The sequence below is a fragment of the Oncorhynchus mykiss genome, chromosome 23 (genome assembly GCF_013265735.2).
Source record: "Oncorhynchus mykiss isolate Arlee chromosome 23, USDA_OmykA_1.1, whole genome shotgun sequence".
Lineage (NCBI taxonomy): Eukaryota > Metazoa > Chordata > Actinopteri > Salmoniformes > Salmonidae > Oncorhynchus > Oncorhynchus mykiss.
The window spans coordinates 28,672,988-28,688,013 of NC_048587.1; the positions used below are offsets into that span (position 1 = coordinate 28,672,988).

Consider the following 15,026-nt stretch of genomic DNA (forward strand, 5'->3'; position numbering starts at 1 on the left):
GCTACATAGTTCAGTTGACCATAAAGCAAAAAAAATAAGTAGCACGCAGATTTGTTTTTGCTTAATGGTCAACTGAACTATCTATCACCCAGTATAATCTAGTATGGTACTTTCTGCTGGTTCCTTGCTATCTGGTTCCTTGCTATCCACCCTGGGGTGGCAGGGTAGCCTAGTGGTTAGAGCGTTGGACTAGTAACCGGAAGGTTGTGAGTTCAAACCCCCGAGCTGACAAGGTACAAATCTGTCGTTCTGCCCCTGAACAGGCAGTTAACCCACTGTTCCCAGGCCGTCATTGAAAATAAGAATTTGTTCTTAACTGACTTGCCTGGTTAAATAAAGGTAAAATAAAAAAATAAAATAAAAATCTTTTGTCAGGTAACAGGTTAAAGGGCAAATACATAATTACAGTAGATTCCCGGGTACACGGGTATAACAGTTCTGACTGTTGTGACATCAGTGAGTAAGTGTCAGAAGTGGACATTTTAAGGATTTGTGGTGTCTAAACAAACAGTTCCCCTTCACAGTGATGGGCCATAAATCCAGCAGTCTGACAGGGAACAGTGCAGGGTCACTGCTCTCCACAGCCGTCGTTTCTCCCAACCTTTTTCAACCTCCAACCACCTAGGGGGACAGACGACAATTGGGGTTGAGCATTACCAGAGAGGACAAGTTTAAGTTATTTTGAATTTGTCAGAGTTCTACAAATAGATACAGACCTGCTATACTAGACCGCGTGGATGTGCGCGTGGTTGCGTATGTGTGCGTCCGGCTGTGTTCTTATCTTACAATGAACATAAATCTCTATCCCCAAATCCTTGAACATTTTCTTTGTCTATGTATGACATTGCAATCTGTGACTAACGTTTCTAACCCTACACCATGCTGCTCCCTGCTGCTGTATCACAGTGGGTGTGGGCAGTGAATGGGGATGTAGCGTAGGGCTGGACCAGGCTGGAGCAGTTAAAATACGGAGCCATAACTCAGCTGCTGCCACTCCACTGGGCTCTGCGTGAACTCCTGCACGCTGGGTGACCTGATGTTATCTGCTGCTTTCACACTCGCCGCTGCTTCTGGTTGTAATTACACTGTGTATAGAGCATCCTGCCGGTGAGTCTCTCAGAGACCGAGGCCTTTCCGCTCTTGAGAGAGGGGGAGGAAAGGAAGGAGGGACATGTGCAGGTGGGGGTTGGAAAGAAGGGAAGGGGGTTGGGGAACTTTCCACAGATGGAGAGAGCAATGATGAGAGTAAGCCAAGTCTGACCTGTGAGAAAATGCTCCTTTCATATTCTTAAATACCATACTTTCAGTTTTGTTATGTGTTGGGAATGTATTGCAGAGATTATTTTCTGTTATGCATCCCCTGCCTCTCATTTTGACCCTGAGAAACCTATTGGACTTGACTCTGTTTTTGTGATTAATCAACTTCACCAGTTTCAGCTCACACCACCCTGCTTGCAAACATATTGTGCCATCATGACATTTCAGATAACATTTCTCATTAAATGTATAATTAATCTATCAGATTCAGTAAAGATAAGAAACACCTGTATGACACTGACTGTCGATTCACACCTAAATGAGATCTGTACTGACAAGGCCAAAGCCAAGTGCAATACCTGCTGTAACATGACCTGTTCAACAGTGTTCATTCTCCTGATTTTTGGCAAGACCCTCAAAAGGGTCTGGAACACAGTACTACTCCTTTCTGACAAATGAAGATGGAAGGTAGCTCACCATTCACTGAGCTGCTGGTTTCCCTTTCTCTCTCAGCTTTACAGCATGCTAGATGTTTTCTGAGGGTGAAAAGGAGAGATTGGTGATAATGAAACGAGCACATGGCAATGATGGATGACTTGCTGCTCGGCCTTGGAACAAGTGAAATCAGATGATGAATGTGTGGCCAGAATCTGGAGGAGATGGGGGTTCCCTCTAATGGATTGTGGTGATGTGTATTAACCTGGATTTTAGTGCAATAAGAAACAGAAGAAGCTGGAAAACAGTGCAGTGGATGTACTAAACCACTGGAGTGAATGCTTTTAGTCTCCAGCTTTTCTTTGTCAATGTATGAATAAAAAAATACAATGCACGTAGTGACCTATAAATCATTTCAATATTTAATGCACGTTATATCTAACATATCAGCCCACAACAAACCATACAAAGCTTATGTGTGCATGGCTGTCCATGGTTTCCCCCTGTGCATTAACGCGTGTATGTGTGCCAGAGACTGTCTGTCTGTATTTACAGTATGGGAATGAAGCGTCGCTGCAGTGTCCCAGGCGTATCCCCGTGCCCGCTGTGTGACCTGGTCATCCTCCCTCCCTTTGCAGCTCTGCTGCTGCGTTGCTGCAGTTCAATTCCCACCATGGCAGCTGTCTGAGGGAAGCAGACTGTTTAAAATACCCCTCTTGCTGTTATATCAGGCTGCCTACGCCTGCCAGGAAAAGCAAATGAACCTTTTCACAGAGAGGAGTTTTTGGAAGCACTCTTCATGCACACAGGTTCACATACCGCAACGGCTAAATATAACTGTCCGTCATACTGTGTACCTGATGGATGAGGCAGGCTTCTTAAAGAGTCTACCTGCCAGTCAAGTACACCACCTTTTCTTAAAAGCTCTGAGTAGAGATCTCCCCAGAAAGCAATGCAGCTTTCAAGGCACTTGTTCCTAATAGAGGGATATTTATCCTAACAGCGAACATGCAGGGGCAGTTTCAGGTCATTGCACTTAGACCATCAGTGGTATCTGCTAAATGCTTTCAAAGGCAAGCAGTCTGGGTTTTTCTTTCAACATATACGAAAACAATTGGTAGACTAAGACTTCTGGTAAAAAGTTGATCAAAGCTTATGTAACCCCTGCCTGAACTAAGAATAGACAACTTCACTTATCTGGCCCCTCCTCTCTCTCTAGAGCTTATGTGAAAGGCAATTAACCATAAACGCTCTTAAAAACAATAACAATTTTAAGCAAGTGAAAAGGCCTATTAAAACGTTATAGGACGAGGTCAGCTATGATCAACATGTTATGTGAAAACCTGTAGGGTACACTGATCGAGTTAAACACTCTGTATTCTTTGATAAGCCGGTATAAACATTAGCAAATTAGCTGTAACAACAGCAAAGGGTTTGTTTTCATTCCAGAACCAGTTATGCCTGCCGCTGGTTTGCACTGCTAGGCTGCGTTTTGGGCCCGGAGGTGACACAAATCTCATCTTTAAACAAATACATATGGGTCATAACCCCTCTGTTTTGATTCCCTGGCCCATCCTAGACAGACACACACCACACAGACGCACATATGAACACAACCTAGGAAAGAATGTGTGTCCCTCACCATAGCATAGTCCTAGACCCTCTTCTCCTAAAGCACACACACGCCACACAACTGAATGGACTGATCAAACAGCCACGCTTGAGTTTCATTCACAGTGACTGTATTTGTGCTCCTAAAGGGGGCATGAGGGGCGTCAGAGGGTCATAAAGTGAACCAATGAGGGGGGATGGACAGGACAGGAGGGAGGGGGCAGGAGTTGTGACACCTCTCACCTGTCATTGCCCTTGAATGTGGCGAGCAGCACTTTCCGGGTTGTTTTATGCTGCTTTGAGCCTCTCTGTCTCTCTTTTATTTGACTCATGGGTGGAACTGCCTGCTGTGCCCTGACAGAGTTCATGGTTTAGATGAACTTTTGAACCTCTGCTGGTATGTGGCACACGGTAGTACAGTGTATATCAACCCCACACAGGATTTCATAGCATAAACAACCCCGTCCGAGACACAAGGTGTTTATTTGCTCTGATGGATATGAGAGTTCATGAGGGCTCTTGCAGTTCATCCTCCCACTCTGCTTCTGCTTTGTCAAAGAGGGTTCACAGCTCTTATTTTGTCCTCCATGTGCAAAACTTTAGGAAACAAAAACAGTAACCCTCAGATAGTTGATTTAGCTTGGATTGTTTTTACTTTTGAACGAACTCTGCCTGACCTTGAGGCACAGGCTGCCACGAAACAAGTTTTTGCAGTTATTTGGCGATGAAATGCATGCTTCCCATCTCATTTTACCATGCTTCAGGGCTGGGAGTTCACTCTGACTGTAAGCAACAAATCCCAAAAGTTTACAGGGTGAGTCTTTATGGGTAAACTGCTAACATGAAAATTTTGAAAACTGTAGCTCAATAACTTTAGCCATTTCACAAGTAAACAACATATATTTCTTACAAATCTGTACAAGAGCATAAGATATGCTAACACACACATGATGCATGCATGCATGCATGCACACACACACACACACACACACACACACACACAGACACACACACACCACACCACACCACACCACACCACAGGAGGCCAGTGAAGGGAGGACAGCTAATAATAATGTCTGGAATGGAGTGAATGGAATGGTATCAAACACATGGAAACCATGCATTTGGTGTGCTTGATACCATTCTATTGATGCTGTTCCAGCTTTTACTATGAGCCTGTCCTCCCTATACCAACCCCTATACCAGGGGTGTCAAACTCATTCCACGGAGGGCCGAGAGTCTCCAGTTTTTTTTCTTTCCTTTCAATTAAGACCTAGACAATCAGGTGAGGGGAGTTCCTTACTAATGAGTGACCTTAATTCATCAATCAAGTACAAGGGTGGAGCGAAGACCTGCAGACACTCAGCCCTCGGTGGAATGAGTTTGACACGTGCCCTATACGAACCCCTACACACCTGTCTGATACACCCTCACACACAAATACAAATGTGTGGAGTATCATCTCTTAATCTCTCTCTTCCACTATCATGCCAGATGCTCTATATTATGATGGAAATGGAGGAGGGTGAACTCCAGTGGGAACAGCCAGAGGCCTTTGTCAGTCATGAACTCTGGAGGAGGTTTCAGCTTGTCCTCAGAGAAGCTGACTTCTGGAATGCTGCAATAACAGATGTTGTCTGACATAGCCAATAATTATCTCTCACCTTGGCAGATCCCTGTTTAATTTGCGCCTTATTCCTCCTGTGTGAACAGCTTGTGTCCTTTTCTGTTTAAGGTCACAGCAGGATGCTGTCTCTCTCACCCTCTCTCTCTCTCTCTCTCTCTCTGTTTATCTCTATCTCCCTTTTACTGGGTCACATGATTAGAGCATTGTTTGTGGCTTGGATCATGTAGTGTGTGTGTGTGGATATAACCTCATTGTTTGAGAACCTCATCATTTTCATACATATGAAACAACATGGTCTTTATAACATTTTGAAATCTGAACAACATTTGCTTACATCCTTAAGATGTTTGTCCTTTTTCCTGGCAGCTTGTTATTCTGAAGGTATTTCCTGTCAGCTTCTTGTAAAGTTTAGTAAACTTTGTTACAGTAACGTTTCTATTTCCTCTGAATTATTGGTTTATTTTTTTGAGAACCTTTGACTCTTGAATGCTGTAAAAGAAAGTCTCAAACACAAAGTCAAATCCCTAGCCCTGACATCTCCAAAAGAGTCAACAAGCGAGTGGATTTGTGTAATCCGTCTGTGGGCGGGTAAATTTCTCTCTAAAGACTGCTCTCTTACCTCATTATTGTAATTAACTGTTAACTCTCAATGACCTGGAACGGCTATATAAAGAAATCATTATTGATGTCTATCTTTTGTACCATACTAGAATACAAGTGACATGATTTCAGAGGGAGGTTACAGGGTCAGTTATAATTTCCTTTGGGACTAAAAGGTGGCATTACCTAACTTTGGGCTTGATGTTTTAGGAGCCCTATCATATCCTCCATCTGCACTGGCTACCTCCAGAGATGGCCTATTATATTGACAAGATAGTCAAATGACCTCTCTAACAATGGAAAGACACGTTCTCAAAAATGGAAGGCAGGCAGGAGTAAGCGAAATCAGGTGGGACCATTCTAGACAATGAGAGGGCAAATACGCATGTGAACAACAGGCCATTGAGATAAATAGAGGACTCATCTTTGTATCTGTGCATTATAGCATCTGTGACAGCATGGGCAGCGCCATTGAGGCTATCTCAATTTTCTTCTGCATTGGCTGATTGCACCCAACTCATAGGAATTCCCACCAAATTGACTACTTTAAAATGGTGGAAGCACACAATTTTAATATCCATGCTAAAATGGGTGATATAAACTCAGAAAAAAAGAAACATCCTTTCACTGTCAACTGCGTTTATTTTCCACAAACTTAACATGTGTAAATATTTGTATGAACATAACAAGATTCAACAACTGAGACATAAATTGAACAAATTACACAGACATGTGACTAACAGAAATGGAATAATGTGTCTCTGAACAAAGGGGGTGGGGTCAAAACCAAAAGTAAGAAAGTAACAGTCAGTATCTGGTGTGGCCACCAGCTGCATTAAGTACTGCAGTGCATCTCCTCCTCATGGACTGCACCAGATTTGCCAGCTCTTGCTGTGAGATGTTACCCCGCTCTTCCACCAAGGCACCTGCAAGTTCCCGACATTTATGGGGGAAATGGCCCTAGACCTCACCCTACGATCCAACAGGTCCCAGACGTGCTCAATGGGATTGAGATCTGGACTCTTTGATGTCCATGGCAGAACACTGACATTCCTGTCTTGCAGAAAATCACGCACAGAACGAGCAGTATGACTGGTGGCATTGTCATGCTGGAGGGACATGTCAGGATGAGCCTGCAGGAAGGGTACCACATGAGGGAGGAGGATGTCTTCCCTGTAACGCACAGCGTTGAGATTGCCTGCAATGACGATAAATGCGAATCTGACCATCACCCCTGGTGAGACAAAACTGCGACTCGTCAGAGAAGAGCACTTTTTGCCAGTCCTGTCTGGCCCATAGGTGACGTTGTTGCCGGTGATGTCTGGTGAGGACCTGCCTTACAACAGGCCCACAAGCCCTCAGTCCAGCCTCTCTCAGCCTATTGCGGACAGTCTGAGCACTGATGGAGGGATTGTGCGTTCCTGGTGTAACTCGGGCAGTTGTTGTTGCCATGCTGTACCTGTCCCGCAGGTGTGATGTTCGGATGTACCGATCCTGTGCAGGTGTCGTTACACGTGGTCTGCCATGTGAGAGGACGATCAGCTGTCCGTCCTGACTCCCTGTAGTGCTGTCTTAGGCGTCTCACAGTACGGACATTGCAATATATTGCCCTGGCCACATCTGCAGTCCTCATGCCTCCTTGCAGCATGCCTTGCCTAAGGCACGTACGTTCATGCAGATGAGCAGGGACCCTGGTCATCTTTTTTGTGTGTTTTTCAGAGTCACTAGAAAGGCCTCTTTAGTGTCCTAAGTTTTCATAACTGACCTTAATTGCTGTAAATCTGTAAGCTGTTAGTGTCTTAACGACCGTTCCACAGGTGCATGTTCATTAATTGTTTATGGTTCATTGAACAATTATGGGAAACAGTGTTTAAACCCTTTACAATGAAGATCTGTGAAGTTCTTTGGATTTTTACGGATTATCTTTGAAAGACGGGGTTCTGAAAAAGAGACATTTCTTTTTTTGCTGAGTTTACATGATGAGTCCTCTGTCTATGTCTGTGACAACAGGCACAACTCCGATATTTAATGTTGTATATAAATTTGACGAAATGACACATGCGTCCACTTATATCAGTGAATTTGTAAGAAGCTAAGCTAACCACTAAGAAACTTATATTCAATCAAATAAGCCCCATGCAGCAAATTAGCAATTACAATTTTTGTTAACCAAATTCAAAACTAATTGACCATACAAAAATTCCTCACTTCGTGGGCTTATTTTAGTGGACAGATTTTAGGCAGAGTAAAACCTCTCGCCTCTCGCTTCGCCTTTTCCTCTCTGCTACCTCTCATTTCACAAGTCGTTGTCCCTTATTGCTTTCAAAGTGTCTTTGAACCAAAGCCCACACGAGTGGAGAGCAAGAGTTCTAAGAGAGCATGAACATACTTGTTTGCGGTGTGACTTTTATTGGCCAATAAAGCCTTTTACAGAAGATGAAATTCAAATGTGAAATGCATGAAATATCGCTATTAACCTTCTTGCTGACAATTGTTTTACTTTTCTTTACTGATCAGCAAACTATTTGAACAGGCAGATGAAAGGCCACCCCCCTACCTCATCACTGTAACCCCAGGGCCCTTTTCTTATCACTGAACTCTCCTTGACCCTGAGGCGTCCTCTGAAAAGCCTCTCCCTCTTGATTATAAATAATACCAATGGGCTGCTAATAGGTAATCTGATTGAGAGTTAGGTGGACTGATATGTTTCAACGAGGGGGCAAGAGTGCATCAGACATGCAAATTACATTATAAGTGCTTTCATCCACCCTGATACAAAGTGAAAAGTCACATTTTCACCCACATGAGGAGAAGCAAGCGGGGGAAGGTATCTGTTTAAGGGATATTTACCTTTTTCTTGTCTTTTCATGCCCAATATTTTGCCACACTTGCCCTATTTAAAGCCTGGTTCAGCCTCTTAGCTGTGTGTGTGTGTGTGTGTGTGTGTGTGTGTGTGTGTGTGCGCGTGTGAGCGCGCGCACTTAGCTGGCTTGACTACAGTGCATTCGGCTCTACTGTGCAGCCTGGCAGGGTTGTTATGACGGTCTAATCATGGTCAGAGAAGGACAAATCAATAAATCAAGTATATGCAAAGCCATTTAAAGAACATCCTGAGAGCACAAGAATACTTTAAATCAACATTGAGGGATAAATATTTACTAGTATTTTAAGACTCACCATTCAGGCTTCCCATGAAGTCACATACAGTGCCTTGCGAAAGTATTCGGCCCCCTTGAACTTTGCGACCTTTTGCCACATTTCAGGCTTCAAACATAAAGATATAAAACTGTATTTTTTTGTGAAGAATCAACAACAAGTGGGACACAATCATGAAGTGGAACGACATTTATTGGATATTTCAAACTTTTTTAACAAATCAAAAACTGAAAAATTGGGAGTGCAAAATTATTCAGCCCCCTTAAGTTAATACTTTGTAGCGCCACCTTTTGCTGCGATTACAGCTTTAAGTCGCTTGGGATATGTCTCTATCAGTTTTGCACATCGAGAGACTGAAATTTTTTCCCATTCCTCCTTGCAAAACAGCTCGAGCTCAGTGAGGTTGGATGGAGAGCATTTGTGAACAGCAGTTTTCAGTTCTTTCCACAGATTCTCGATTGGATTCAGGTCTGGACTTTGACTTGGCCATTCTAACACCTGGATATGTTTATTATTGAACCATTCCATTGTAGATTTTGCTTTATGTTTTGGATCATTGTCTTGTTGGAAGACAAATCTCCGTCCCAGTCTCAGGTCTTTTGCAGACTCCATCAGGTTTTCTTCCAGAATGGTCCTGTATTTGGCTCCATCCATCTTCTCATCAATTTTAACTATCTTCCCTGTCCCTGCTGAAGAAAAGCAGGCCCAAACCATGATGCTGCCACCACCATGTTTGACAGTGGGGATGGTGTGTTCAGCTGTGGCAAACTTTAAACAACACTTTTTATGGATATCTTTAAGAAATGGCTTTCTTCTTGCCACTCTTCCATAAAGGCCAGATTTGTGCAATATACGACTGATTGTTGTCCTATGGACAGAGTCTCCCACCTCAGCTGTAGATCTCTGCAGTTCATCCAGAGTGATCATGGGCCTCTTGGCTGCATCTCTGATCAGTCTTCTCCTTGTATGAGCTGAAAGTTTAGAGGGACGGCCAGGTCTTGGTAGATTTGCAGTGGTCTGATACTCCTTCCATTTCAATATTATCGCTTGCACAGTGCTCCTTGGGATGTTTAAAGCTTGGGAAATCTTTTTGTATCCAAATCCGGCTTTAAACTTCTTCACAACAGTATCTCGGACCTGCCTGGTGTGTTCCTTGTTCTTCATGATGCTCTCTGCGCTTTTGACGGACCTCTGAGACTATCACAGTGCAGGTGCATTTATACGGAGACTTGATTACACACAGGTGGATTGTATTTATCATCATTAGTCATTTAGGTCAACATTGGATCATTCAGAGATCCTCACTGAACTTCTGGATAATTTTGCACGCCCAATTTTTCAGCTTTTGATTTGTTAAAAAAGTTTGAAATATCCAATAAATGTCGTTCCACTTCATGATTGTGTCCCACTTGTTGTTGATTCTTCACAAAAAAATACAGTTTTATATCTTTATGTTTGAAGCCTGAAATGTGGCAAAAGGTCGCAAAGTTGAAGGGGGCCGAATACTTTCGCAAGGCACTGTACCCATCCTCTCCACACTCATCTGGAGGGTCTAACATCCTGTCCCTCTCTGTGTCGCCTTTGGATTCAAATTCATCACTGTTGACATTGTCTAACGTCATTTGGGGTCATATTATGCGTAAGTGTAATAGTTATTGTAGCATGGAGTGAATGTACACTGATGTGTGCTAGATGAATGGGCATACAACTAGATCCATAGAGTGATTCAATAACAGGAAGTGGTGCCAATAACTACACATGTATATTTCTTCAAGCAATTGAACCAACAGTGATTTATTTGGGGATAGAGGAACATTTGACATGAAAACATTGAGCTCTATCAATATCATGTCAGAGAATGTGGGAAAATTGAAATGGTTTTGATTTAGACAGATTTAAAGTGAAAAATCAACTATTCATAATAATAGTACATTTATTTTATTGAAAACATTCCAAATGCAACAACACAGTTAAGCAGCATGAAAATGATCAAGTACAGATGAAAAACATTTACATTTCAAAATATACATAAAATTATGTCTCAAAACTTATCGAAGTGCATCAACCTGAAGTGCTTCTAAAAATGTTGCTTTTACAATGCTAGTGGGGTTTACATAAATATCTCTATTACAAAATATATGTAATATACATGATACGTCTATCTTAAATATTAACAAGTGTATTTACATAAATGTGAATTTTTCACTATCAGTTGTTCTGGATACATTTGTCACCATATCTGCTGAACTTTGTGGGCAGATTGTCCACTGGATAAACGGTTGGGCCTGTTTTCATTGTCGGGGGTCCGTTTAACAGAGTCCAGTCGCATCTGGTGACCACCTCGACCAGGAACACCTTAAGTACAACTTTAGCAAACTCTTTACCCACACACGTCCTCGCACCACCCCCAAATGGGATGTAACCGAACCGGGAGGAGTCATCTGGTGACTTGTCCAAGAACCTCTCTGGCTGAAACTCCTCCTTGTTCATAAGTGTGTCTAGCACATCGTGTGTGTCACAGATGCTGTAGATGACTTTCCAACCCTTGGGAATCTGGTATCCCTGAGGAAACACACTTTAGGTTGTTAGGTGGGGTGGGTATGGCAATGACTTCCAACAATTTTCTTCCAATCATTATACATAGAGCTGCTACCATGTTGCGATGATATATTTGTAGAAAAACGAATATACTATAACAGTACATGGTTTCCATTTTGTGGCTATCAAAACACAATTATGCCTCCTTTAAACTTTTAGCCTAAAATCTTGTGTAAATGTAATTTCAGATGCTACAACATAGGTTTACTTACATTGAGCTCAAATGTCTTCAGTGCCACACGGAAGCCACCAGGGACAGGAGGGTTTATACGGAGAGTTTCTTTGATGACACAGCTGGTGTACTTCAACTGTTCCAACAACTCAATACTCAGTGGTTTGTCCTCAGATTGGGCTCCCAACAAATGCTGTAAAAACATGTATATATTATAAACACATAGATAGGGGGACATAAATCTCGCAAGTGAGATGTACAGCAAATTCAGTCAATTAAATATAGCCCTAGATTTGGAAGAATATAATGTATAAATACTTTAATGAGAGTTGCGTCTAAACTTAATCTCATCATAACCAAAAAAAGATGGGCCTACATTGACTATTCTTTTGTTGTCATGGAAGACTTTGTAAACAATTTTTGTATGGTTTCAAATCATGTTAAATAAATATTATGCCATTTCATTGGCACAACACGAATCAAGTGTCATGTACAATGTTGTCATGTTGTTTTTTGATGATACAGAGTGATACCAACCTTCTCCTGAAGCTCATGGCGCATTTTACGCATGACATGTGCATGCAGCCCGAGAAACATCACCAGAGAGGTCGCAGTGCTCGCTGTAGTCTCGTGGCCACCGAATAGCAATTCTGTGGCAGACTCTTTTATCTCCTGAGGGAAACAAATAAAGAACGGTTCATGGAGTAAATGACAGTGTATAGAATCAAATTGCTAAATGAAAGGCATCTGGTTACCTCCATGCTTAGTCGCTCCTCGTTCCTCTCTCCATTCTCAATCAATAACTGCAGAGCATCTTTGTAGTTATTGTTGTTATCAATATTGGACAGCTTATTTTTGATGTTTTGCTCTATCTTTGAGTGGATGATGTTGCGTGCTTTCAGACCCTAAATTGAATGGTGAAAAATATCGGTTAAAAAAATTTGCGCGCACACTGGAGCCCCATGTGATGCAGGCCAGGGCTGTTTTAATCAATCAATCGTATCATTTGACAGACAACTTACCCGGTACAAGCCGCTGAAAGGAACATCGATTGGTAGGGAGAAAAGGTTATTTATCATTTCTTTGAACGCTTCCACTAATTCCAGCTCGTCGGTCTTTGTTTGCTCGGGCTCGAAGCCAAGCAGGATCCTCATTGCGATGCGGAACATGAGGCGCTTCATCTCTGGGTACACTAACACACAAGAGTCGCTTTGCAGCCAGCTATGCACTGCACATCTCACCTCCTCCCGGATCACAGGAATATACTCTTTCAGGGCTTCTCCAGAAAAGGCTTTCATGATCGCCTGCAGGCAAACAGGAGAGAGCGTTTTAAGGGCATGTTTTAAGGACACCGCTGTAAAAAGGCAAGGTAAATTACAATTGTGTTTTTCATCGTAAGCATAAACCATGAGCTTCCTACACAGACATGTAGGCTACTCTACGTATTTCCTACCTTTTTCTTGCTCTTGTGGAGCGCGCCATGCGCATTGGAGAGGGCGTGCGACCCGAGAATGAGTCGCACTGATGCTGGCCACTGAGCCGCGACCAATTTGTGTTCGGACATCAGAATCTGTTTCACATGTTCTGAACCCATTACCCGCACCGTGGGACTCCCAAAGAGATGCGTCTTATAAATATATCCATATTTCTGACGTTTTATTTTTAGGAATTTTCTTCTCTAGAAATATAAATGAGAAGAATAAATGGATGAATAGATACTGTAAATGTCATTCATATAAATGGCTTGAATGAGGCTACATAACAATCCTTCAATTTATTCAATAGCATTCTGATATGACATTTGAGCCTGATGCATCACCCCAACAATAACTAATCAATAGCAGCCTGCTGCACACTGCAAATATAGGGAGGAACTGAGTTTTCAGTTTGTTTCCATCATCAGTTTACCTGTAGGACCATCTGAAGCGTCTCGCCAAGGAAGGGCAGTCCCATGGTACCCGGAGGAAGAGGACTCTGACAGGTTGGATCACTTCCACTAATGACGTAAATTTCCCACAGTTTCATCGCCGTCACGATCAGAAGGAGTGGGAGCAGGAGAGTGCAAAGACATGTTACGAATAACGTGTAGAAACCCATCTCGAGGAGAAGTGTACGGATGGACCGCAGGAGTGGACTGGTATGTCTCACCCTCCATTCTGCGCTTTTATACGCCCGTTTCCCCCCAACTAGTTGCCCCATCTTACCTTGGGTCAGACAAATTAGTTCACTCAGAGTTCATCTTTAATTGTGCAGCTCTTGCTCGCGCGCCCCGTGCTCCGCCCACAGCGGACAGGCCCGAATGTTTAACCATTTCTTGGGTGCGCATAGGCTACCACTTACACAGTAGCCCCACACCAGAATGCAAGCCTCTGGCTTTGAAAATGACCTCTTTGTTTACCCAATATATCGTGTTCTTAATTTACAGCATGCACGCATCACTGTAGTTGTGTTAGGGCCTACATAGAATGAGACTAATCGGTCTTGATTACTTTAGAAAATGAATTATACTTCCCATGAAGAGGACACCCAGGCTTGACGCATGCGTCAGTAAGCTATGAGAAGCGTTGCTTCTGTGTTCACTGTGTAGGCATATCAATGTATTGTCTTATATTTTTCAAACGGCAATGAATTAATGTTTTGTATTTAGTTTAGGCTACTCAATGGGCTTACAGTTAATTACTATATTACTTTGAAATGTCGATGCCATCTAACACTCTACAAATCACCATCCTCTTTGGACCCTCTGTTTAAAACCCATGACCGCAGCGCGATTCCAACAGAGGTGGGGGCAGTGACGCTCTATCCCATTCCCATGCGCTGACCTGCATGTGACCTACAACACGGACGGTGACATCCGTGTGAACTCCGGCGCCAAAATGTCGCCAAGTTCACTGTCCATCAAATAGCGAGTTACAGGGCCCTATAGAACACATAATTAGAGAGGAGTTCGCGTCATTACAGTCTTACAGTAATCTATTCTGTCTATCACGACAATCAAATTGAGGTCATAAATATACCATCTCTCAATCTAGGCCAAATGAGATCAGGATTTCATACAGGTTTTCCAATGTCTCAATCAACCTATAGGGAATATAGCCTACAATTTAGCATAATTTCAACCTTTTTGAATATCATTTGAGAAGGGTAATTTTACTCTGTTGGTTTTAACTTGGAAAGAGTGTGTGTGCGTGTGTGTGTTGGGGGGGGGGGGGGGGGGGGGGTAAATACTTTCGTAATCTATAGAGGAAATTCAGATGGTGAGCTATTGGTTTACCATTCTTTGCTGTGAAGATGATGCTGTGAAATATCATTGGTGTTGTGATCACAGCCTGTGGAGTGCAGCTAACAAAGCCGTCAACTAAATTGAGGGTCAATAGGGCAAAGTTAACTGGTTCACTAGAGGGTCACACTGCCATCCGAGTTCACTCTGAAGGTGTAATCTCTTGCAGGTTCTGTTCATCTTCGAGGGCGGAGCCTGTCAGATGATATGCAAATCTCCTTTTGGTTATGGAATTTAATGTTATGAGTTGGTGAATGAAAACAGACCCAATTAAGAATAAGACTTTACAC

At 42.7% G+C, this 15,026-nt stretch overlaps 1 protein-coding gene across 1 annotated transcript; it reads right to left on the bottom strand.

Annotated features, from left to right (window-relative positions):
- Positions 1 to 10,451: 10,451 nt before the first annotated feature.
- Positions 10,452 to 13,667, bottom strand: LOC110502547 (cytochrome P450 26A1). Its single transcript, XM_021580665.2, has 7 exons — positions 13,365 to 13,667; positions 12,910 to 13,134; positions 12,479 to 12,760; positions 12,212 to 12,361; positions 11,994 to 12,128; positions 11,497 to 11,649; positions 10,452 to 11,248 (listed from the first exon to the last, which is right to left on the bottom strand). The coding sequence occupies exons 1-7, from the start codon at positions 13,653 to 13,655 to the stop codon at positions 10,895 to 10,897; spliced, it is 1,590 nt and encodes a 529-aa protein (XP_021436340.2). The 5' UTR covers positions 13,656 to 13,667; the 3' UTR covers positions 10,452 to 10,894.
- Between the last annotated feature and the right edge of the window lie 1,359 nt (positions 13,668 to 15,026).

Excerpts from the sequence above, each read along its gene's own strand:
- LOC110502547 (XM_021580665.2), bottom strand. The coding sequence starts at position 13,655 with ATGGGGCAACTAGTTGGGGGGAAACGGGCGTATAAAAGCGCAGAATGG. Across the intron at positions 12,761-12,909 it reads TCCACAAGAGCAAGAAAAAG|GCGATCATGAAAGCCTTTTC; the intron begins GTAGGAAATACG and ends GTTTGCCTGCAG. Across the intron at positions 11,650-11,993 it reads GCCATGAGCTTCAGGAGAAG|CATTTGTTGGGAGCCCAATC; the intron begins GTTGGTATCACT and ends ATGTTTTTACAG.